Raw genomic sequence first — 25,890 nt, 5'->3', positions numbered from 1 at the left:
TGACATCCAGAACGACCAGGGAGCCCAATCCATGCCACAAAAATGCACACCACACCATGACTGATAGGCCACCGGCCTGGACTGTGCCCACTTGGCATGCTGGATCCATCGCTTCGTGCGGTGGGCGCCACATACGGTGCCTCCCATCAGCATGGAGCAGTTGATAACGTGATTCGTCAGACCAGATCACGTTACGCCACTGTTGCAGTGTCCATCCGTAGTGATTGGTGGCAAATGCAAGCCGAATTGTCCGATCACGCTAGGTTAGTAGTGGCACACGTGTGGGGCGACGGCTCTCATACCCGAGAACACGCATGTTCCGACGGATTATCCACTGGGACACGTCTCTATCATGGCCAGTGTTGATTTCAGCCGTGATTTGTTGCACATTTGCTCTCCTATCTCGAGTTACCACTCATTTCACGTTTCGCCTGTCTCGGTCATTTAGGGTCTGTGGACGCCCGGTGTGGCGTCTGTTGCGAACTGTGACACCCTCATTCACCCATTTTCGGTAAGCTCTCGACACGGTTGACCTTGGGAAGCCGAATTCCTGAGCCACATCCGAAATGGAATGTACCATGCGTCGTCCACCCACAACCATGCCGCTTTCGAATGACGTCAACTCACGACGACGTTGCATTTTACCTGATCACTCACACAGCCACTTCAAGCAATGTCTAACACACAACTGAGACCGTCGCGGAGGCCACCAGGTGGCGTTGGTCAGACGTGCTGTCCATCCACAAATCAGAGCCCTGCTATCCCATGAGTTTTGCTCAGTCAGTGTATATTAATTTGAGAAAGATAACGCTTAACTTTAAGGATGAATTCTCTTCAATTTCTGGGCGTGGGCTCCGGACAAATCAGAATATAAATGCAGTAAAGAACATGTGTGGTATTTTATCTCTCAAAATGCATAGAAATTCCAATTTTTATTATCGTATATACTATAAAATGTATATTGATCACAAGGAAATTAAATAATTCGGCAATTTGTAAAAAGCCCTCGTCATTTTCCAATGAGCCAGACTAGTTGAAAAAGTATTTTATGATTAACCTCACTTTCTTAGGCCTGCAGCAGAGAGCCCGGATACCTTAAGGCTAATTAGAAAAGATATCATTCATTGCTCAATTAACTCTATTAATAAATCAGAAACTGCAATAATCTTATAAAAGAATCAGGAACTGCGACGGGCAAACTGCCTACAATATTACAATATGTAGCAATTTGCAATAAGCCCGTAATAATGAAGGTTTATTATATAAATAGCCTTATTAAAGGTTTATTCCAATATGACTACTCAGAGCCGTGATGGCTCAGAGGATAAAGCGTTCGCCTTCCAATGAGGTGAACCGGGTTCGAATCCCTGCGATGGCTGGTCGATACGAATTCTGCATCCGGTTTGCACCGACCACAGTGCTGACGGGAAATATCCTCAGTGGTAGACGGATCAGGCTAACCGCGGGAGGTTCTCGTGGTTTTCCTCACCATGTAATGCAAATGCGGGTTGGTTCCATCAAATAGTCCTCCACGAAGGCAAATCTTTTCCAATACTTGATCCAGGAGTTCCCATGTCGTTTGGATTGGGTTCAAAATTACAAGGCTATGGAGTTGAACATAAGTAGTCGTAAACCCAAAAAAACTGAATCGGCAGTTCAACGACGGTTATAAAATAAGATTATTCTAACTCAGACTGTGAAATTATTCGAAAATATTTTATTAGCAAAGAGGTATATCAGCTGATTGTAATAAATATATCTATAGATATATCAGGAGAGATAAGAGGCAGATTAAAATATACTGAAGATTATAACCTGGTGCACTGCATAGTACTGAAGACATTTGAAATGAGCCGAATTTTTCAGTTATTCTAATGACATGTATAAGCTGACATAGTTTTATGGCAATCACTGTAAAACTGGCAGCATAGAAAAAAGTTTAATTTTTTTTTATTAATTTTGTATAATATAAAGATAAATGTTAACATACTTGTATAAGGGGAGCAACGAGGGCGATGAACCAAAAAGTTGGAAATAGCACACGGTAACTAATGACATCAGGTTTTTCTACTCTATTTAAAATCAATAAGGCAGTACCTAAACTTTGAAAGAACAATAGGAATTAAAGGATTATAATTGTCAATAGTAAGAGATTGTTACATGAGCAAAACTTAACTATTAGTGCCTAGAATCGTTTTATGACTGGTATTATATAAAACTACATTAAGTTATTACTTTGAATAGGTTCGTATATGCGGATTCAACTTTCAGACATTCCAAAAATCGACAAATCGGTAAAAAATAATTTAATTGCAATTAATTGACAAAAATGATTCCTTTAGTGAAATAGCTGTTAAAAATATTTTTTTCAACTAATTTGACTAACATTTAATAAAACATATTTATTATTCAAAAACAAGATTTTTTTTATTAAAAATATAATGGACACCTTACGTTTCAAACTTTAAAGTTCCTAAGATTAAGAAAACTAATTAGAACATGAGTAGAAAGCAATTATACCACATCAAATTAAAATTAAAATCTGACAATACTGAAATAACAAAAAGTTATAAAGTTAAATGGTTCTAGGAACTATGTCTGACGAAAAATGGAGCAAACAAAAGAACACCAGTGCTCTTTGTGAAACCACTTATATCTGAATATGATAAACTCTCTGAAAAAGTTGAAGATCTTAAGGGTTCCTTGGGGTATTCATCCACTTTTCCTTCGAGGTTAATATCTTCCTTACCTGTACTATGCATGATTCTTTATCGCCTTACAAGATCATCGCCAACAAAAGCAATTATTTTTACTTTTTGAAATGCCGGATGCTATTAAAGCAAAGTATGAAATAATCGTCCTGATGAGGTTATTATGTAAATGATATGCATGTTACTGTGAATGACCGAAATCGGTGGTTGTTGACTTTCACCGGTTAATGTTGACAATCAAATTAGTCGCTTTGGTGAATGTCCGAAATATTTATTACATCCGATTTGATATCAATTTATTCGTGGATATAATTACATTTATTCGATATTTTAACACTTACTGACGATAGATTAGAACAAACATCAGTGTTTGGAGCATCGGGGCAAATATATACCGGGCAATGGCACTTGACTTTAAAAAAACATCAGTGTAGGGTATACTGGTCAAATGTATACCGGGCAATTGCACTTGTTTTTAAAAAAACATCAGTGTAGGGTATACCGGGCAAATGTATACCGGGCAGTGGCACTTAACCAGACCTAGTATGACTAGACCTTCGGTAAATGTCCAGAATATATACTAGGTCTAGTGCCACTTTTGCTATAGCTTAAATATTTAAAAAAAAATTAAACAAAGCGTTTGAATCAATTTTAAACTGATAACGAATTATTGCTTTAAAATTAAAATAATAATAATAAAAACTGCGCCAGATAAGAGTAATTGAAGTAATTGCTTTATACAGCGCATGTGTGGAAAAAAATTTTTTTAAAAATTATCTAGGTACACCTAAAAGTGGATGAATATCCCAAGACACCAGATCTTAGAACTAAATAATCTATCAATTGTTCTCACTGAACATTTTAAATATTCCAATGTATGTTATAAAAATAACGCATATTTAGTTTTCACATATTTTAATAGACATAATTAATTTTTAAATATAAGCTTTCAAAAGTAAGTTTTTCAAGCAGACTAAGAATGAAAATTTTTTTTCATTTTTGTTAAACCTATAACGAAAAATTCGAAAATATGCTGACAACGTTTTTCATTTTAAATAATGATAAAATATAGGATTGTTTTCTCGTTTTTAATATACTTGAAAAACGTAATTTTTTTTAATCATTTTATTTCGTTATGCACTGTTTTTCTAGTGAGTTACATGATATAGAAAATTTATAGCAAATCGAGTTCTAACCTAATATAGTTAGCTCTGTGAAATTGACAATACACAGTCCCATCATTTTTGCTACATTTCCATTCAGAATGCTGACGTATTCTCGAACTCCTAAAATTTCCTAAAAAAAAATTTAAAAATATTTTATTTTTTACCACTATTTTCCACTCATATTTGCAATTAGGTTATAAATACATAAATATAAGAATCAGTTGAATTATGATCTTTCGACGAAAACCATTATACCTAGATCTACTCTTTCATGAAAGCTATGGTTAGCATTGTACAGCCTATACTATATTTAAAGCAGCGTTTATAACTCACTTTTTTCTGTCTATCTTAATTAAGGATAAATGCAAAACCTATTATAGCTGAAGCTTAATCAAGGGTAAGGATATAGAAATTATTATTTTAATGCATATTTAATGACGATTTAGTTCTTTTTAAAAAATATCAACATGGTGTCATAAAAATCACGCAAGAAATAATTTATATAAAACAGGTTTTATAAGTTCAATAGAGATTGATTAAGGTTTTTTGATAAAAATTGTGATTTTTTTAATTGATTCATTAATCATAGGTAGTTATAGCAAATATTATCAATGCGTGTTTAGGGTTGACTAAGATTTTCTTCTAAAAAATTAAATACAGGTAGTCTGAAAAACAACGCAAAAATTAATTTTGATATAAATTAGGTTTTATACGTTCAATACAGATTGATTAAGGTTTTTAGATGAATATTGTAAATTTTTATTGATTTATTAATCATAGGAATATATAGCAAATATTATAAATGCATATTGAGTGTTGACTAGGATTTTCTTCGAAACAATTAACTACAGGTAGTCTTAAAAAATTACGCAAGAAATAGTTTTGATATAAAACGGAATCTATATGTTTGATGATTAAGATTTTAAATTAAAAATTACGAATTCTTTACTGATTCATAATATATGGGTGGAAGATGCAGCAAACTTAGAAGTTTAAATGCGTGTTTAACATCGACTAGGTTCGATAAAATAGTTAACTGTAGGATGTTGTTAAAACTACGCAAACAAAATCATTTTGATCTAATCTTGATACAAGTTAATTAAGATTAGTTAAAAAAACTTGAATTTTTTTATTGATTTATAAATTATACAACATAAGGTTATAAACGGAAAAACTTATTTTTTCACTCAAACAGTCATTCGTCGAAGTCAATGACCATTTTGCATAAATGTGGCATAAATTCGGTAACAAATCATTCCTTTTTTCCTTTTGTGGGGATTGGAGTTATCGACAATGTCTACCATCATCTCTGAAAAAGTACCCCTTCATTGAATCGAGTTAACATGTCTTATATACTAGTGAATTGTAATTGTAATTTTGTAGTGGTAGACATACTGCAGAACTCCCCCACCAGATTTTTTTTTAATGGTGGTCATTTGGGACATTGACCCATTGGCCACAGGAATGGTAAAATTATAGCTGTGATAGAATTCGACGAATGGATACCACTATTTGATTCATTACTGTTTTGTGAGAAGCCGGGAGATCTGTATTAAGATCACCGTACTTTTTGAGTACTGATCGTGAGAGCTGTATTAAGTTCACTGTCGTGGTTGCTCCTGTGTTACCAATAGCAGTCGAGTGTATGCAGGCCGACGTTGCGTGTGATCGAGACTGAGCAGCAACAGCGCGAGGAGGTGGATATGTCGCAGTCACATGTAGCAAGTCAACTGCTCAACGTGGATCATCCAGTAGGCGTGTTCATATAGAAGTGGGAATTTTTGTCAAGGTAGGCATGTTCACATCACGTCCGAAGGTAGTAGTTATAGACAATGTCAACCTTCATCTATAAAAAGGTACCCCTTCATAGAATCGAGTTAACATGTCTTATATGTTAGGGAATTGGAATTGTAATTTTGTAGTGTTAGACCTACTACACACCTTAAACCGTGGCTGATAATGGGCGTGACTTACAAAAACGTTTTACAGCAGTGAATTGTATGATTTGGGCATAAATTTCATGACATGATGAAGAATCAACAATGCGAAAAATATTTTTTAACAATAAAGTCACGCTGTTATTTTCTTAGAGCTCCGTTTTTAATGACCCTGAACTGTCAGGCTGTTCTTCTATTATTGTTAGCAAAACATTCTTGCAAAAATGGCAAATTATTTTTTTATCTCGCTTGATTTTTGGAACAATTTTTATCAAGTAATGAATTTGAAGAGAATGTTCATCTTGATATTGCGAACTATAAGCGATAATTTATACCAATTACGCAATTGTCATGTAAAAAAAAACAGAATACTGGAAAATACTAGGTTTTACAGGTAAAACTTTTACAAAAGTGACTTGGTAAAAGTAGGCTTTAATAGGATTCCAATTCGGCCTTTTACCAAGCCATTGCAGCAAGACCTTCGAGTTACGCAGCCATTTTGGTAAATCTTAGGTTTTACCAGACTTTTACAGCTACATATACACAAGTATTTAACGCTTTTCTTCAAAAGCGTAGGTTTTGCAGCTAAATAACTCAATTGAAATCGAAATTAATTAATCAAATAATCAAAGGAGTTATAAGCATAACAATGAAAGACAATGAGCACAAATTAGCGTTGTATAATTGTACTTCTTAATAGTTGTATTAAAATAAGAATTTAAAAATTCTTGGGTTTGAGTTCCCTTCCCGCCAGCAATTTCCAAATCCAGCTGTGCTCCTTCCCTTTTTTTAGTATTTTTTTAAATAAACAAAGAAAATTTGGTTCTTGACATTGTTTTACTCAAGTAACAAGTTTTAAAAGAAATAAAAGCTTGTATTATAATCGGGACCAACTACTGCCAAGAACAAAATCTCCTTAAAAATAAAAAAAAATATAGGAGAACGTGTAATTAAAGGCCGCCTAAATTGTAAAATAGCTCCTCATCGGCCTACCCGTTGGATGTTTCTGCAATTTTCATTTTGTTTCGTATTTTCAATTTTCGATTTTGTCGTTAACTTATCTTTAAGAATAGGCTTAAAATTGCAAGGCTAATAAGTTGAACACGGATTTATACTGTTTAACACCAGTTATAAAATAAAATAGTATAAATGTGAGTTACTGTAATTTGTGTGATTTTGCGGGGCCATTTAATGCCATCAAACAAGAAGAAGGGAAAAAAATACTTACATGCATTGCTTCTTTCAACTCCATTGATTTTTCATGAAGTCTTAAGCAAACAAATTTTATATAGAGTATGAGAGTCTCGCACTGTACGCAGTAATTAATGGCCACAGCTACGTTCACCCCTTGAACTAAGATCATACCAGCGAATTTGATTCCGATGAAAACATATTTACAATACACTCCACAACTAAAAAATATGGCATCATTAGTTTCAATTCCACAAAGAAATAGTATTTTGATGTTGGAAAACTAAAACTGCGTTCTTTTGCATCCAAATAATATTCGTATGACTAGATTTTTCCAAAAAGTCGTTCTGCGTCTTAAAAATTCAGTTTTAATAGTTGATTCGGTATTTTAAATTTATCTCAATAATGAACACAAATACTGATACATTACATTTTAACTTAGTTATATTGCATTATAGTGTAGTTAAAATGTAATATAACTAAACACTTTAGCTTACCGAATGAAAGAATTTATCTCAATAACGAACACAAATAATGATTTATTACATTATAACTTAGTTATATTGCATTATAATGTAGTCACAATGCAATGTAACCAAGCATTATATCTAATCGAATGAAAGAATTAATGAAATAATAAAATTCGAAAGTTTGACATGGTGGTGGTGCTCTAACAAATGCAAAATTACTTATAACTGAAGAACTTAGTGGAAGAATCGGCGAAGTGCTATTTATAGTACAGCTTTCAGAAGAACTCTTCCAGACACCCGTCTCGCGTCGTGGCGGGTGCTATGGTTACGAGGAAAGGTCACTTCGAATAGGGATATGGGCTGAATAATTTTGTCTTATTCTTAGCTTAGGTCGTCGTAAGTAAACCAATCGACGCCTTCTTTCCTCCATTTCACCCCCATTAGAAATGTGCTCTCGCTTGTAACCATAGCAGCAGACAGCCCCAAACTTTCAGTCTGGAGGAGTTCTCCTCAAAGCCGCACTATAGGTGAATTTGAGTAAATGTGCTCAAGATTTTAAAACGAAAAAAAAAAAGGATATTACTCGAGACTTCAAAATAAATGAATTTTATCTCTGATGAATAAAAATTTTTCATTTAAAAAATAAATATTTCTTATTTGCTTTAAATACCTGAATACCATCACTCACAATTCTAGTTTCGTCTGCGGGAAAGTAACATTGTACAGCACTTCTACACCAACTTGACAAAGAAGCCACAAAATAGCAGCATAGAAAAATAACCTGAAATTATGCACAAAACATCAGAAAATTTTAAGATCTTCTACAAAATCCTAAAAACAACACTTTTATGCTTGTAAATTGTGTCTCAAAACTCAAGCTAGATCTGATCTGTGCGCCATTTGTGTCATTAAATATTATCGAAGAAACTATATATACAGCGGGATAGTAGACTGTTTAAATTATTAGAAGTGATAAAGAAAAACGAAAATTTAAATCAGTCTTTAATATTTCAGTTTACCGTCGGATTACTTAGCCCAATTTTATATATCTAATGAAAAATTCTTGCACTTCTCCAGCAACTGAAAGAATACAGAAAGGGGAAAGAGTTTTTTTCTTTTCCTATAAAAATTTTAAAAAAAGAAAATACTAAGCTGGCAAAGACCACCAAGGCAACTTTGACCACCAGGTGTTTATTAAAAAATGCCACTTAAGTCATCTTTTCAGAAATAATCTGTCGTGGAAACTATCATAGTTCTACAGGCCGTTGGAATGCAACTAGAAAGTTTAAATTTGATATGTTGAAATAGACATACTTTTTTATGAACTTAGAAAAGAGGTTTTCTTCTTTTCGAAATTTATAATTTATCACAGTTGTAAGAGCTTATCTTGACAATCTTTACTCATTTTTTTTCTTACACTTTGAATTATGGTAGAAAAATGTTCAATATTTCGTAGATTTGTAGAAAAATATTCAAGGAGTTCGATAAAATGAAAAAATTATGATCCGATTTCTAGATCGAGAATCATTGATTATTGATTTTGCAATAAACCACTTTGCAGTCTACTGATATGCAACTACAGATTTGAAATTTGACGCGCGCTGATTGGACTATTTTAAAATTTTAAGTTAATGAGAGCTTTTTTTCTTCTCTTTTTCGAAATTCTTACTTGTTCGTAAGTTATTACAATTTTAAGTGTTTCTTATTTTTTCAATTTGTTTTTTAAAAATAATTATTATTTACCCATCGCTGTAGAAAAATTGCGATTTTGCATTTGTTGGGATAGCGATTTTTTGCGATTTGTAGAAGAAAAGTTGCGATTTCATCTCTAGCGATTTTCATTTTATGAACTTGTTTCACCTTTCTAAAGTCGCTTTATCACGTACCTGTATAAAAAAATTCCATAAGTACAAATGCGCTTATTGTTTCTTTTCATTTATGCACACCACTCATAATTTATAAGAAATTCGCCCTAAATCGACTCTTCGCCCCAATATCGACTAATCGATATGGAAAAAAGTTCTACAACATTGTAATTCCTTCTTCACCAATATTTCTTACCGTATCCAGAGATAGAAACGCTAACTCCGAAGTTTTTAATCGTAAGACGCCGTAAATGGTCTCATCATGTCGAACACAACCATTCTACTATACATAGACATCACTCATAAATATAGCAGCAGCTGTTCGATAATTAAGAGGGTGGTTATGGGCCTTCGTTGACACCTTTTATGCATTTTTTGTTTTACAAAACAGTCATTTAATGTTCAAAAAGCATTTTTATTTGTTTATCGCAATTATATTTATTGAACGTAATTAAAATAAATAATACAAAATCGCAAAAATCGAGAAATTTTACTCACCTTGTATTACGAATCAAAGAGTTTTGGAGTCCACGTGTTGAGTGTGATTGTAAAAATACCTGGAATTACAGAGAAAAAAAAAAGAATTATATTGAACAGCGAGGAAAAAAATCAAAAACGGAAAACCCAGAAAAAGTTAAGATCTAGTGAACTTCATGTACTAGGAAGCAATCTTAATGGTTTAAAGAGGGAATCTCAAATATGCTGATTAATTCGTGCAGATTATATTTTAAGTTACCAAATCAGACAGAAACACGTTCTTTATCTTAACAAACATACCTTTTTTTTCAACGGAATTATATTCCTTACCTTCAAAATATGGGGGATAGCATCAATATGAAAAATATGTTCCCAATACGTGTATTTCGCCATATCGAGAATTTTTTATGCGAATTGAAACAATTTTAGACACAATTATTATATTTGTTTTTCTTAAAATAATTCCTTGCAAAAAAACCTTTTTAGTAATCATTTATTATTTCGTAATATTTTATCCACTAATAATCGTAAAATTTCGAATTGTAATATAGATATATTTCTTGCATCATTTTAAATAATTCAGTTGCAAATGAAAATGTATTATATATGTATGGTATATGCATTGTATATTTTAAATAATGCAATTGTGTATCGAAAAACACAAAATTTTTGAGTAAAATAGGTCAAATAGTTCCTGAAAAATCAAATTTCAATGTATACTTTCTTTAAATTAGACTTCTCAGGAGCTATTCGACCGCTTTTTGTTCAAACTTTGTAATTTGTAATTTAAGGTTATCCTTCTAATTCATTAAGATTGAGTCGTGTACATGAAAATCTGATCATTAGATCAAAAGTTATTCAGTGCTTTATTCCTTTTTTTTCCTTCCTTTCTGTGCTTTGCTGAACATTTTGCAATATTCACTGTTGATTAATTTTTGTTGTTGTCTGGCATACAATTTAAATTAGACCTGAATATGACGTAAAAAAATACATGATCACCTTTTTCACAATCACTTTTTCCCAATTTTAATGAAAGAAAAAAAATACATTAAGCTTTGCCTTTTAAATTATTTTACCATTCATTTCAAATAAAGTAAAATTTTAAAAAACGCATTACAATAAAAATGGAGGGAGAAATTTAAATATTCCGAACAATGGTAGTCTCGAAACTTGACCTCATTTGATTCACATTAAATAATGCATTGATTACAATATTTCATTTGAATGTAGCAATATTTAATCAATTACTGCAGGATAGTATAATTTTTTCATATTTTTTGAAACATTGTTACAATTTCAACGTCCAAAATCAGCTATCATACAGAATAAATTATGCTTACACGTTCCATTAGTGAGAACAGTTGTTCACAGGAGACCACTCTAAAATGATAGAATCCGTAAGAATAAGCCAAGAAATGAACAAAACTGGGCACCACATATGTCGGGATGATATGCTGACAATAAGACTGCTGTATAAGTTTAGATGGAACTTCCTTCGATGCGACGACATATCTAGCACGACAGGAGAAAGTTATTAATCCCCAAGTACAATTTCCATTCATATCCACAGCTTGTGGTGGAGGGGGAGGCTCTGGTAATGGCTGCAAAAATAAACAGTTTATATTTTATTCACTTTATTAAATTTATATTTAAATAGACAGTATAGTTTTTTCAAACGTCTACCCGGAAGCCGATATGGCTCAGGGAATAGATCGTTCGCCTTCCAATGAGGTGAATCAGGGTTCGATCCCGGCGATGACTGGTCGATACGAATTCTGCATCCGGTGTGCGCCGACCACAGTGCTGACGTAAAATATCCTCAGTGGTAGAGGGATCATTGGTTAGAGTGCTTTTGCCGTTAGTCTAAACGTGGGACGTTTTCCTCTCCATGTATCGCAAATGCTGGTTAGTTCCATCAAAAAGTCATCCACGAAAGCAAATTTCTCCCAATACTTTCTCTAGGAGTTCCCTTGTCTTCTGGATTGGGTTCAAAATTACAAGGCTACGGAGTTGAACATTACTAGTCGTAAACCCAAAAGTTGGGTCGGTTGTTCAACGACGGTTATTAAATAAAATAAAATGTATACCCGATTGACACTCGTCATTCAAATATCAGTCAGGCAGATTTGTTGGTCAATCTTTCGGGAGCAGCATATTAGGTGGGCCAACGGTACTCCCACTGTAAGAACAGATGGTACAGAGAATGAAAGAACATTCATGCCTTGTCTGTATTCGAACTCAGGATCTTTCTTACGTGAGATCAGCTCCTTGACCACTACACAGTCCGATTGGCATAGATAGTTTTGTTAGTCCTAATATTTATATTAGGCACTATAATCAAGGAGCTGGTCAACTGGGCAAGGGATCAGCGTGCTTGTCTGCGAAGCCAATGGTTGCAGACTTAAATTCTGCTCAAGGCCTGGATGTTCCTATCTGTGTGTTGTCCTCTGTTATGTGAATATCAGCCACCCTATGAACGGGTATCTGTGGCAATATGGAGTGGGTAATGCTGTTCCTCACGCTTAGGTTTGCAGGTGTCGATCAAGTAACGTTAAATGAGGAGCAATTCCAGCATCTTCCTAGGCAAAGAACGAGAAATTCAGTGCCTGCCGTTAAAAAAAAGGACAATTAAGGAGATAGAGCGTTTCTCTCTCACACTATTGACTCAGGTTCGACCCCCACAACTAATTGATTTGTATTCTGCTCTCGGTCCGCCAGCCACGGACCACTAAACAAAAAATTTGCCCACTAGTAGACAGTAAATGAATCAAAAATTTCTTGGAGAGAACCAAAAAGAGTTTCAGATAAAGGAAATGCAAGTTTTCTTTCCTCTGGCTTTATCAATTTGAAGAATTCCTCTTGCTTCTGAAACGTTTCAAATGAAAAGAGCATAATTGGAATAATAGTTAAGTTATAAGTTTTAACAACTTAGTTGTTGCCTTTAATTTTAGCAATGAATTTTCATCGATTTAAATCTATTTCAGAACTTAGAAAAGATAAAAAAATTTTAAAAATAACTTCTGTGATATTATGAGTTACAAAAACAAAGAGATCCAGGGAACAGGTTTCAAGTAGTAATTTTTTTACTGAAATCCCAAAATTCATATTATAATCAGCAATTACATATTTTTAATAATTCTATGACAAATGATAAAAATAAATTTAAAATACCAACAGCACAAATAAAACTAAACGGTTTGAAATATAAATTTGCGTTCGTGCTTTTACAGCGTAATTTAATACAGCTTTAATTAGTTTATCTTTAAAAAATCTGTTTCTCTACATTTTTGGAGAGTTTTCATCCAAAATTAAGAATACAGACTAGTCTTTAGTTTTTTACAAAGCAGAAGTTTTATATTTAACGTAGTTTCTTTTCAATAGGTACTAAATTTTGTACTAAGTTATTGCTGCTAAGTTATGCATTAAAATATGAAAAAATAACAGTCCTACCTGAATATCTATATGTATATTGTATTTTCCTTGACAGTTCAATACTTGAGAAATGTAATGGCAAACTATGAGTGTCAAAACTACTGCAGGATAGAAGTAGTTAAAAAATCTCCAGAACCCAGATCGCACACTTAAAGATTCATAAAACCACGGCCGCCAGCCAATCTGCAAAAATTAAGTTATTTCTATTGCCGATACTTTACAGATAGCATAATTAAAGAGTTGGAAAATAAGAGCATAAAAACAATTAAATGCTTTAAAATAAGTAGTAATTATATCAGAGGTTGATCCTTCCATGGTTATTCCTACGGATACAATTACATAAGTTGAAGAATTCTAGTGCATAATTGAAGAGTTTAGTGGAAGAACAAGGTAAGTAACATTTTCAGGGGTATTTATGAATAAGAGAAAGTAACATTAAGTAGCTGCATCTATATGGATATATTTAATCTGCAGAATAGTTTTTGCTCTGTTTCTTTTTCGTGTTTAATTTTATTATAACTAATCCACATTAGTTTTGAGTATGCTTGCATGGTTTTTATAAATTTAAACTGTAATAAAGGGGGGGGGAATCCCAACACCAAGAAGAAGTTGTACTAAATAAACTAAATTTGGTAAGCTTGTTTATATAACTAAAAGAATGTCGACGACATATTGCGTTGGCCTGCTAGATCACCAGATATTTCACCAATCTGGCACCTATGTGACATCATTAGACAACAACTTCTGCGTCATCCACAACCCGTATTGACTGGCTGACCAAATGCAACAGGCATGGAACTCCATTCCACAAAATGACATACAGATCTGTAAGAGGCACAATGAATGCTAGTTTGCATGCTTGCATTCAAAATTCTGGTGGTTACACTGGTTATTATTGTACCAGTATTTCACATTTGAAATGATTTTTTTTCTTAATTGCATTCATCTGTGATCTTGAAACTTTAATCAATTAAATATACTACTTAGACAAACGCATTGCAAAATTTCATTACTCTACAATAACTTTTTTCTTGGTGTTGGGATTTTTTTTCTTTCTCCATCAGTGTATTTCGGTTACCACTTTTTTTTTCTTCTTGCCTTCATGATAGCTTTTCTGAAAATATTTACCTACCTGCTTCTGCTACTAAATTGATTCTTTCATTGATTAAGAGTTGCAAAATGGTCTAGAAATACTAAACATTTAATTCCCAAACTTTAGATAACATTTATATAAAAATCATCAAGATGTCTACTGCGATTATTGTTCTTACTTCAATTTGTTTACTTCGATTATTGCTCTTCAAATTCTACGTATCTATTAATCTTCATTTAGCTGTAAATTATAAATTGTTCGGCGTTTAATTAACATGGACCAAATTATGAAAGGAAAAACAATGCCTAATGACGTTATGAACTAGGAGCTCCATAAAAAAGCAGATATTTATGTTTGCTAACATTAACGAAATTTTCAATATGAAATAATTCACCTCATCAAATTTTCAAAATGAAGTAATTCATCTTAGTTCTACCCTCAAAAGTTATATTAAAAGCCAATCCATATTTTAAAACTCGGTACACTGGCATAAATACCAACTGGAACTAAATTCTCTTGAAATAATTCAAATAATAATGAGAACTAAAAATTACCACACCTATTTAATTCGAAAATCCCAAATAGGTGTTGAGTCGAATCGAGTGAGTTGAGTCTCAAATCACCTTTTGATCTTGAAATATGATTCAAAAATAAATCAGTACTGCTCTATATTTTCAGCTGTAGCACAAATTGTTCAAATTATTTTTTTTTAAATGATTAAAATTTAGAAAAAAAACTTTGTTGAATTATTTAAATCATTCGTAAAGGCACTTACGAAAGACAGAAGAAACGAGTATGGAGCAATTATAACTCTTTGGCACCTCCTAAGAGAAAGTGGAACATATTGAGCATTCACGTCACCAGTAAGATCGGATATCTGTAAAAGAAAAATATTTGTTTAAATAAAAAAATTTACATATATATATATACATATAAACTTGACGGAACAAACCTAAAGGTTATCTTTAGGACGCATTCCTTTACGAGAAAGACATTTCTAAATAAAGAATTACTATCGTTGATATAATTAGATAAGATTAAAATATTAAAATTAATTCGTTATACTATAATGAGGCCATATATGTATAGTTTAGGTCAATACTCCGGGGTCACAGTAAGTGAAATATTCGAATCAACTAGTAAACAATTTATGCACACTATGCATAATATTATTTGTCATACTGGCTGGTTGGTCATACTTTAAAAAGCAATAAAATCTAAACGAAATAAAATATTTATATTGTGTTCTTTGATAAGAATTACGTTTTTGAAAGATATATTACATGAAGTATCGCTTCCTCTATTTTCCATGTTTTTATGCAATTTTATGCATCATCTTATCATGTATCATCTTATATATCATCTTTGTTTTAGAGTGTTGTTTTAATGGGCTTCTATGCTTTTGAAGGGTTTGGTTAATATACGGCATTACGATGTTATCGTTTATGACTACACAAATCATTGCACAAAATTTTTACCTACCCATTGATATTTAAACAATGTTTTGTATATTAAAATTAAATGTTTTGAAACCAAATATAAAAAAATCTGGCTTAGTTTCTCTTATTTCAATTAATGTTTGCTTCGCTATTTCATTTAATGCTTGTTTTATTTATTTGTTTTATTGCTAAAACTCCCAACAAAGTACAATTGTATTAATCAAAATAGTCACTGAATGCAAATTAATAATTGATATCAAGAAATTCTTCTGTATAAATTAATACCGGAGCCAATGAGTCCGGCTCCAAATCGTTTAAATCAATTAAATTTTTTCAAAAACATTCTCGATACGAGTTAAATTTTTCAAAAACAGATTAACTACCTACAAAATAGTTATTTTAATGATTTGAAATGTTGGTTTTCAGAAGGCAACCATCAGCACTTACGTCGACATGGACAGCACTGTCCATGCTGAGACTCCGGCAAACGAAATCCTGATTTTGAGAAGTCATAAAATGTTCTCCTGCTACACAACATGATCCTCGGCTCTGAATACTACCGTAAGTAGAACGTCTACAGATCTCTTCTTCTGACAACGAATTAAGCACTGTTTCATTGAATGAGGTTGAGATTACTGGAGGGCTCAAACTGTCTGTTGGAAGCTGGGGAAAGAAAAAAAAAAGTTACCGAATACACTAATGTGACGTATTGAAATTCGAACGATTTTATGAGAAAATAAGAAGCCATATGAACGTAATGATCACAATTTCATATTCAACCAGCAGTTCAAAATAATTGGGGGAAATTTTTTTAAAAATAAAAGCTATAGTATTTCCTATCGCTTACGATAGATGGCACCACTAACTACAGATATTTCTGAATATTTGCTGTAAACATTTTGAGGTTGGTACTACTACAATATTACTGCAGTTTACTAACAGCAGTAATTTTGCAGTGTTTCCACTTCAAAAATTCAATAGCGGGATTGGCCAAATCATCACAGTCTTCAAACTGCTTTTTTTGTAGATTTTCTGCAGTTCATTTTTTTAGCTGGGAACGTCTAAAGATCTCTCCTTCTGACAAGGAATTAAGCACTGTTTCATTGAATGAAGTTGAGATTACTGGAGGGCTCAAACTGTCTGTTGGAAGCTGAGGAAAAAACAAAAGAAAAAGTTATTCAATACGCTCATGTAACGTATTGAAATTCGATCGATTTTATGAGAAAATAAGAAGCCTTATGAACGTGATGATCACGATTACATATTCAACCAGCAATGTTCAAAATAATTAGGCTTTTTTTTCATTCAACCTGCTGTGAATCGTCCAATTTACGATAGTTTACATGCAGTAATGTTCTTTTAGCAATGTGCAATATTTTAACGATTTATTTCATAAGATTAAAGTTTAAATCCGCTCATTTTAAAAATACCATAGTATATCCCAGGAACGTAACGAAAACGAAACGATCCGCATAATGGTATTTTTAACCAGAATATTAAGTAACATTAAAAATATTCTTTATTTAGAGAAATTATCTTTAAACGAATATTCAAGGCGTTCATTTTTACAATTTTTGTCTTCTCTGAAGATAATCGCAATTCATAGCAGAAATTTAAAATTTTTTGGAGCATTAAAAGGAAATGGACGAATAACTGATGACTGAATAACTTTTTTAAAAGTGGACACTTTTTCAAAAGTGGATGAAGATATTTTGAACAGGGTGAGAGACAAGGATAAAAAGGCAAGGAAAATGATATTAATTTCGAAAATAAAGTCGTGATTTAGCCGACTAGACTGAAATGCTGTGATCATTTTTCCTAAATGTGAGAAAATGAGTCCAACTCTATTTTTAAAACAATCTTTAAATGTAAAAATTTCTATGAACCTCATGAAATGCAAAGATATGCAACAGAAAATAAACCCAGTGCACAAAATAACGAAAGATATCACCTTAAATAACTTTTGTTCTAACCAACATTGAGTCTTTGCAAATCCTAACATGGAATGATGGTCAATTTTGAAGCTACCATCACGAAGTGAAATGGTTTTTGAAGAGATATTTAGTACAAAACCAACAAAATATGTCGGTTCATGATCAATTATTATAGATGGACCATCAAACAAAACCATCAAATCATGTTTTTGTTGCGACAACATAATGTTGTTCACTTTCCTACCAAGGGTTGATGGTCAGTCTCCATGGTACCATCAAAAAGTAAGATGATATTTGTTGGAGGTTCGTGATGGCTACCATCTTATTCCTGTTGGTGCAACACAGAAAAACCATCAGAAATATTGTCTTGGAAATGTTTGGGTTTTCACAAACTAAGTTCCAATCTTACTAGTTCAAAAGACTGGCTTCAAATATGCTAATTTATTAGTACTAACACGCTAACTATTGATTGAGTAACAGAAATGACGCAACATTCTCTGAATAAACATACCTTTCTTCCAACGGATTTGGATTTTTGAATAATAAAATATGGGAGGGGGGGTAGACGCAATCTGGAAAATATGGTCCCAAGTTTTGACAATACTATAGTCGAATTTTTTTGGCCATTTTGTGTTGATTTCACTTCCTTTAGCTATAGATATCAAACGGCTTTAAAACGAATAAAAAAATTGCGCATAATTATAAAATTCGTTTACCCCAAAGATAATTTAATGGAAAAAAAATAGTTTTTTTACTTTTTATTATTTTATCTAATAAAGGTAATAAAAAAAAGAATTTTAAGGTATCTTCCTTTTCTATGTCATTTAAAAATCGATTCTAAATTTGAGCAAAATCGGTTGAATAGTTTTTGGGACATAAAATTTCTAAAAAAAAGCTATATATAACTTTTTAAGTCTTGTTAGAAAATAGTTTTTAAGAATACAAAATAGTTTCAACAGCGATAAATTATGTAATGAAAAAATAACGAAATAATTTTAAAAAATTACTTTTTCACATGGAATTACATTTGAAAAAATTAATTTTATGATTTTTTTTTNTTTTTTTTTTTTTTTTTTTTTTTTTTTTTTTTTTTTTTTTTTTTTTTTTTTTGCACATCTTCTATTTACTTAAAAATTCCAGAGATATGGCTAAATACGTCAAATAAAAAGGGACTCAAACACTTATCCTGAATTTGAAAATTTAGAATACTTATCCATCGTAAAAAGACATGTTTATTTCGAGATTTGCATCTGATTCTGTGACGCAATTAATGGTTCACATTTATTAATTAGCCTATTTCATTTTAATTAGAAGTCAAAATATATACTTTTGAATTTAACACTGTTTAAAACAAACAACGTAATTAATAGACCAAGTACATTTTGTTTGAATTTTATAAAATTGAAAAAAAAAATTAAAATCTTATTAAATATATTCTAATCGATTTGAAATGGCAAAGTAAATAATAAAACAAAAGTATACTTCTTCCATGGACCACCTAATTGGCAAGGTAAAAATATCTGATCGTTTGCGCTCCATTCACATATTATCAAAAGCAACATCAAAACTCCTGAAACAACTTTGACGCTAATTTTATCAGTCGCCTTTTGAACTTTAAAACAATTACACCTGAAAATCTTATCTTTCCATTTAGTATAATCAGTGGCTTCTTTTTAAATGCGAATCATATTTTTCGGGAGGTGTTTGATCATTGTTCTACGGACATAAATTTAAATTCCCACTTAGATAATATTACATAAAATTCTATTTGATTATTTAATGGAGTGCTTGAAATATTTGTGATTTTTTAAATCAAATTTTGTTACAAGTTATTTAGCAATTTTAACTACCGGTGAATGGCAGGGCTAAAGAGAAGAGAGAAGGTCTAGTTCATTTAGCTCACTCCTAGAACTGAAGCTACGATTTCTCTTCTCATGATGTCACTGTATACACAGATCTCGGAGATCGCTAGCAAAGATATTATGATAACTTTGAATCCTTCTTCCTGTAAAAATAAGTTGGCTTTTTCTGGTTATTAGATTTCAAACTTTACATAATTAACACATTATTTCCGTTCATAAACATAGCTCAAAAAATCTATCTTGGCCATTATATTAAAAAAATACCATTTTAAACTTATAAAAATAGTTTACTATTTGGCGAAAATGACACTATGAATACTTTATTTTAAAAAGTTCAGTTTTAACTTTAATTATTAAGAAGAGCATAAATCGACGCTTCATCTTTGATAACTATAAGTTGGGTTAAATTTAGAATTCTGATTTTAAAATGTGCCGTAAATAGCAATTTGTTCATACTTAATCATTAGGAAACATCAACCATATACGCTACTTACTGAAACAAAATAATAATTTAGGTTCATAATGATATTTGAAATTTTACAATTGCTTATAGATATTTAAATTTAAGATAATATAATTTATAGATATTTAATTTTAAGAGAAAATAATTTTAAAAAATCATAAATATTTAGAATAACATTGAAAAATATGTTATGAAATTAGGAGAATTTTAACTATATACTATGTATTTTATTTATACTTTTAATTTACGCTTTAACTTTCTTTGACTTCATCCATATTTAATTTTTTCGCCTACCCTTCTTTTTGAAGTAACGAGGCGGTTTCTTTTAGATGGTGAATTTTTATAAAAGTTCATAACGATAAAATAAACGTATTGCTGCTTTATATTAACTGTGTCATTTCGTTTGCAATTCGCTGAATCCATTCTTCACATAGTTGTTCATTTACTTTAGGGAACACGTGGATAATTAGATTTTTTCCTTTTGTGTTTCGATCAGAATTTTTGCAAGTTGCAATCGCGCAAACTGGCATTTCATTAATAATATTAAATTTTTGTAAATTCACTGCAAAAAACTGAGGAAAATCATTTTATAAAACAACAAATGTCTTGGAATATGTCGCAAAAAGGAATGCTCCAATATTAGTTAGAGCTAGTTAGACCGAACGCTCCGTTCTTGAAGTAAAAGTGCAAGCTTCGCGCCACAGTGACGTCACAGGAGAAAATCGGAGGTTTGGCTCGGCGAGTGTTTCTTCAAAGGAGTGCACCAGCCCTTCTATTCTCTTAGCCCTGGGTTAATGGTACTCTAGAACGTGAAATAATAATGTATGTACTCGCCGACAGCTGTATCATAAATTATAGGTTTATAATTTATTTTTCTATTCGCAGAGTCATTAAGCTATCTTCTTTTCTTTCCCCAAGTCCCACCTTTTTCCTTCTTTTTTTAAAAAAAAATTTACTTACTATATCAAGATTCACTAAACATCGCCTAAAACATCGATAGCGCTTACGATTTTTTTTTAAATGTAGATAAGTTTCAAATAAGACTAACTTCAAAACTACATATTTTTTTTTTTTTTTTGTGAGTAACTTGTCGAAAAACCATTACTTATCTCACGTACGTTATCTCATGTACTTATTTTACATTTGGACACATATTTATAACCAATTTCAATATTAAAGTTCATCTATTTTTAACAAAGTTCATTTCTTTATTTATTGTAAAGTTTTTTGAAAATCGATATATAATTTTTTTTTATAGTTCATTCTATTATAATAGTGAGATTTTTCTTAATTAACTTGTAAGTTTTTTTATTTAGTTTTTTGTACATAAATTTTTAACAAACTCCAATATTATAATGCTTTTTTATTACCTCTGTTGTTGCTGAAGGCCATTAAAGCACTGAGGATTCGATTGTTCTTGTTTTCCAGTGGCGCCATCTATGGCCACGAATTTTACTTCTGCCACACCCATACGTCACACCCGTTTATATGGCGGACCCATTCATACAACCATGCATTCATCCACAGATCGTATTTTTGATCTCAACCAGAGACTGCTCAATCTCCAATCCAGTACCCCCAGAGGCATAATTTATTATGGATGTATGGAGAACTTGTAGACCCGACAGGTTTAATGTGCACCAGTCACCATTTACTACACGGAGGGTCTTCTGCTGTCTGGGTTCGAACTCCCGCTCTCCCGAACGTGAGTTCAGTTCCGTACCATTTATTACCTTTTTTTTCCAATTTAAGTTTTTATCTATAATTATTTTGTTTAGTCATTTGAAGTTTCTCGATCAATTACTGAGTTTAAATTCTTTTCACAGTTTATACTCAAATCTTCGTAGAGAGTTCTTTTTTTTTTTAATTTTTATGCTTCCACTTTGATTTTTTTTTTTTAAAATACTGGCTATTAATGGCAATATTCTACTAATATAACAACTCTAAATGATTGCTTTATGCGTAAAATTCTTTAAAATTAAAATTTTTTAAAATTAAAGTACTAATTATTTGTGACTTGTTAAAGATTTCAAGTTTTGTGCAAAATGCAAATCTTTCCATTTAAAATTTGTGAACAAAGTTACTTCACAATTTTATTACCTATTTTAAACCTGTGCAATTATTTCGTGGAGTACAAAACACAAGCAATTTTTTGTTTCGTAAAATTATTATCAGTCGGAAAATATGATTTATGACACGAAACGCGTATAAAAGCTGATTTGAAAAGTTTAAAAGTAATATCGACACACATAATAACTAATAACACAACTAAGCATGAAAAAATAGTAAACTATTTCCAAGATTAAGAATTTTATTTTATTTTATAACAGTAGTTGAACACAGCCAACTCAATTTTGGGTTTACGACTGCTAATATTCAACTCCGTAGTTTTGTAATTTTGAACCCAATTCAGAAGACAAAGAGAACTCCCGAATCAAGTAATGGGTGGGAAACTTGCTTTCGTAGAGGACATTTTGATGGAACTAATCCGCATTTGTGTTACGTAGAGAGGAAAACCACGAAAAACCTCCAATGGTTAGCCTAACATCAAGGGGGCCAACCCATGATCCATCTGTCTCTGAGGCTATCTTATCTCATCACTGTGGTCGGTGCGAGCCGGGGGCGGAATTCGTATCAACCAGGCCATCTCTGGGAGTCGAACCCAGGACACCTCATTGGAAAGCGAACGCTCTATCATCTGAGCCACCATGACTTTAAGATTAAAAATTATAATCATAAGCGGCAAACATAATAAAATTTTGTTGCGAAGGGCTGTTTCAGAAAGTCTGTCACCAATAATTTGATCACCAAAATCACCAATAATTTGAAAATTCAATGAAAAAAAAAACAGAAAGAAGATAGAAATACACGGTTTGAAGCAAAATCAAATAATTTATTCTCATCTAATTTCAATATAAGTTTGAAAATATATCCACAGATATTACCTGACTGAACACTTCATTCACTTAAGAAATAGCAAAAAACAGTAGTTATGTTTCAAGCGGCTCAAAAATAGGCGCTCATTTTCAAGACTTGCCAGAAGTGAATGGGAAGAAACAAAGTGATTTTATATAAAAAGCGTAAAGTAGCCAACGTAAAATAAAGGTGATCAACAATACTAGAAAACCACAGTAGCCGAGAGATAAAAAGATGAAAGCCGAACAATAAAAACCACACTGGCAAATCAAGGTAAAATGCATTTCCACGCGCTACAGAGAGGTGGTGAGGAACTAATGTCATTAACAAGGGAATCAGCATTCATATGAATAAAACAAGATTCTAGAGTACCAAGTTCAGCTAATGTGACTAGGGTGGCAATAATTTTGGAATTGTAGCAATTGAATTTATGTACAAGATTCCAACAACGTGGTCGACAGATTTCAACAATGTGGTGATTCCTCTGGATGATTCCAACAACAGCCAAGGTCGAACTGACAAGGAATGTGGTAAATTTCCAAAAGATTATCAAAGCTAATAGGATTCTTAAACTGTTTAGACTTTAAACTGTGCTTTGAATCCCATTTCTTCACAGTGACTTAATTACTGATATATATATATATATACATATATGTATATATATCAAATGGATACATTTCATATATATAATATAATCTTTCAGCTGCCAACAAATAGTTTTAACATGTTGTGCTTGGTTGGAATTAAACAAAAATGTAAAGTTGACAATTTTTTTAAAAATCGATATGACCGTATATAAATACTCGTAATTAGTTAAAGTTATTAAAATTCAATAAACAAAATACTCGTAGTTAACATAATCAATTGAAAAACAACCCAACAATTAATGTGCATTATATGTAATGGTGCAAAAGCTATATAATTTAGGTTTATTTCAAAAATACAAAACACAATCGAATATTTGACCGTATATATTACGATACATTAGCAATCATTATAGTAGTAATTCAAATGGAAAACTAATAAGCACAAAGTTGTATCCAAACGTCATTTTAAAAAGTTTAAGGTACAAAATCGAAACAATTAATAAACATGAAAAATAATAAAGTGTAAAGAAAGCTGCACATATAGCACTATGTGAATCAAAGCAGGTATATTACAAAATGCATAGTTCCCGTCTTAAGTACCAGAAATAATTTAAAAATTTGCTTCATTAAATAAGAATAAAAATACAATACAAATCAAAACTTTTAATCAGACTTGGCAATCAACTTACCTGAGGATAACTAGAAGATCTATTTTTCAACATTCTTATTTTGTTCTAAATAAATAATTTTGGAATACTTATGATGGACAATTTATTTTCAAAGTTCTTTTTGAAAGCATATTGATCTGATCACTGATAGTGTTGGAACCATGCAGGTGAAAATCTTGGAAAACAAAGAAAAATTATGATCGCAAATTAGCAGACTTTAAACTTAGTGAAGTGTCAGTGCTTTATGCAGACGAATTGTTTTCGAGTTAAGAATCAATTAGAGATAAATTTTATCGGTCGAATTTCAGCGTTCTGAGTTACAAGAGATAAATTTTGTCACTAATTTTAGGCAACCGTGGAAGAAAAAAAAAGAATGTTAATTACGACTTTAAAAAACGATTTTTAGAAGCTTTAAAAAAATAATAATAACGAAACTATTTTAGATATTATGAAAATTAAATTATTTTTTCAACAACAATTTATGATTTTTAAAAAAAAAAAAAAACTATTTTAAACAAGGTTTCTTTTTCAAAGAAACTTACATTTAGAATGCATAAAAATGCATTTTTTAGAACTTTCTTCTTAAAACCTGAAGTTTGGTACATTAGCTTTAAACTTTTATAACTTAATAATCATGAGGATTGCAGTAATATTTAGTTTTATTTTACGGTCTAGGCCCTTATTATTAACTGTCTTTTAAATTTTAATTCTGATTTTTCTGTGAAAAAGATGGAACTTTCAATTTGTCTTTATTATCATTTTATTCATAAAATCACAATTCATGTAAAGCATTACAATTTATTTGTTGGGTTTGCGTGGAAAAATATTCATTGAAAACTAAACGGTTCATTTTAAAATGCTAGAATGTGTGTTTATGTTCAATATTTTATTTAGTTATTTACGTAAACTACTTTACCTGGTTTTAATAAACAGTTTGTACACATATCTTCAGGCATTTTTGTTCATATCAAGCATTTGTTTGAGATTAATATAAACTACTTTTTTGCCTTTCAATTAATAGTACAGACTAGTTATAATCAATTACTCAGAAAAGATAGAAGTAAAGGAAACAAACTTTTTGATATATTAAATAAAACTACTTACAGTTTGCTTCACAAGATATTTCATCTATTTAAGAACAGTTAACTCGTTTTCATAGGCATTTCCCATAATATTACTGAAGTATTTTGATTATCATCAAGCAATTTCATAAAATTTAAAGCAGATCAAAGATCTCTTTTAAATTTTAGACAACACAATTGCATTATTCTCCAGCAGAAGAAAAAACTTTAACTTATCCGAAATACAGATTGGCGTTTAAAATATTAAGTTATAATCATTAAATAAATATTGATTTCGTATAGTGCATTGATATTTGCAATTAAAATGCTGTTATTGACATTTTTAATAAAAGTTCAACTGGAGCGGACCCAAAGATTTAAACCAATTACCGTTCTTAAAAAAGGTGAACTGGTTCAACTACAATTAACAAAAGTACGGATTAAGTACAAAAGTTAAACAGGTTTCATGATCAAAAGTCTCACTAATTACTCATTGAATGTTTAATAGATTAATTTCTTTATGCCAATGCTATAATTTTTTACCGACTTAAGATTTGCTAAAAAAGCTTAGAGGTCTTCCTGACCAAGTGGATTCGCCGTACCGCCAAACATCCTGTA

General features: G+C 31.5%; 1 protein-coding gene across 4 annotated transcripts in view; it reads right to left on the bottom strand.

Moving 5' to 3' along the window:
* The window catches only part of LOC107448002 (Gustatory receptor-like Holozoa), a 30,401-nt gene extending 4,718 nt beyond the window's left edge, over positions 1-25,683 (bottom strand). Inside the window, exons 1-10 of one of the 4 annotated variants that reach the window (XM_071181152.1) lie at positions 25,316-25,683; positions 16,229-16,444; positions 15,118-15,219; positions 13,268-13,432; positions 11,158-11,418; positions 9,839-9,897; positions 8,164-8,256; positions 7,043-7,226; positions 3,908-4,007; positions 1,991-2,097 (exon numbers count right to left, since the gene is read on the bottom strand). In XM_071181152.1, coding sequence (XP_071037253.1) covers positions 1,991-2,097; positions 3,908-4,007; positions 7,043-7,226; positions 8,164-8,256; positions 9,839-9,897; positions 11,158-11,418; positions 13,268-13,432; positions 15,118-15,219; positions 16,229-16,444; positions 25,316-25,339 — 1,311 coding nt within the window. In that variant the 5' untranslated portion in view covers positions 25,340-25,683. Of the gene's footprint in view, positions 1-1,990; positions 2,098-3,907; positions 4,008-7,042; positions 7,227-8,163; positions 8,257-9,838; positions 9,898-11,157; positions 11,419-13,267; positions 13,433-15,117; positions 15,220-16,228; positions 16,445-19,197; positions 19,311-24,232; positions 24,485-25,127 lie in introns of those variants that run through there. The other 3 variants (XM_071181153.1, XM_071181151.1, XM_071181150.1) reach the window with 3 other exon arrangements.
* Positions 25,684-25,890: the final 207 nt, after the last annotated feature.

The sequence above is a fragment of the Parasteatoda tepidariorum genome, chromosome 5 (genome assembly GCF_043381705.1).
Source record: "Parasteatoda tepidariorum isolate YZ-2023 chromosome 5, CAS_Ptep_4.0, whole genome shotgun sequence".
In the NCBI taxonomy this organism is placed as follows: domain Eukaryota; kingdom Metazoa; phylum Arthropoda; class Arachnida; order Araneae; family Theridiidae; genus Parasteatoda; species Parasteatoda tepidariorum.
The sequence above is the reverse complement of the archived record's forward strand: the minus strand, read 5'-3'. Positions and strand labels throughout refer to the sequence as shown.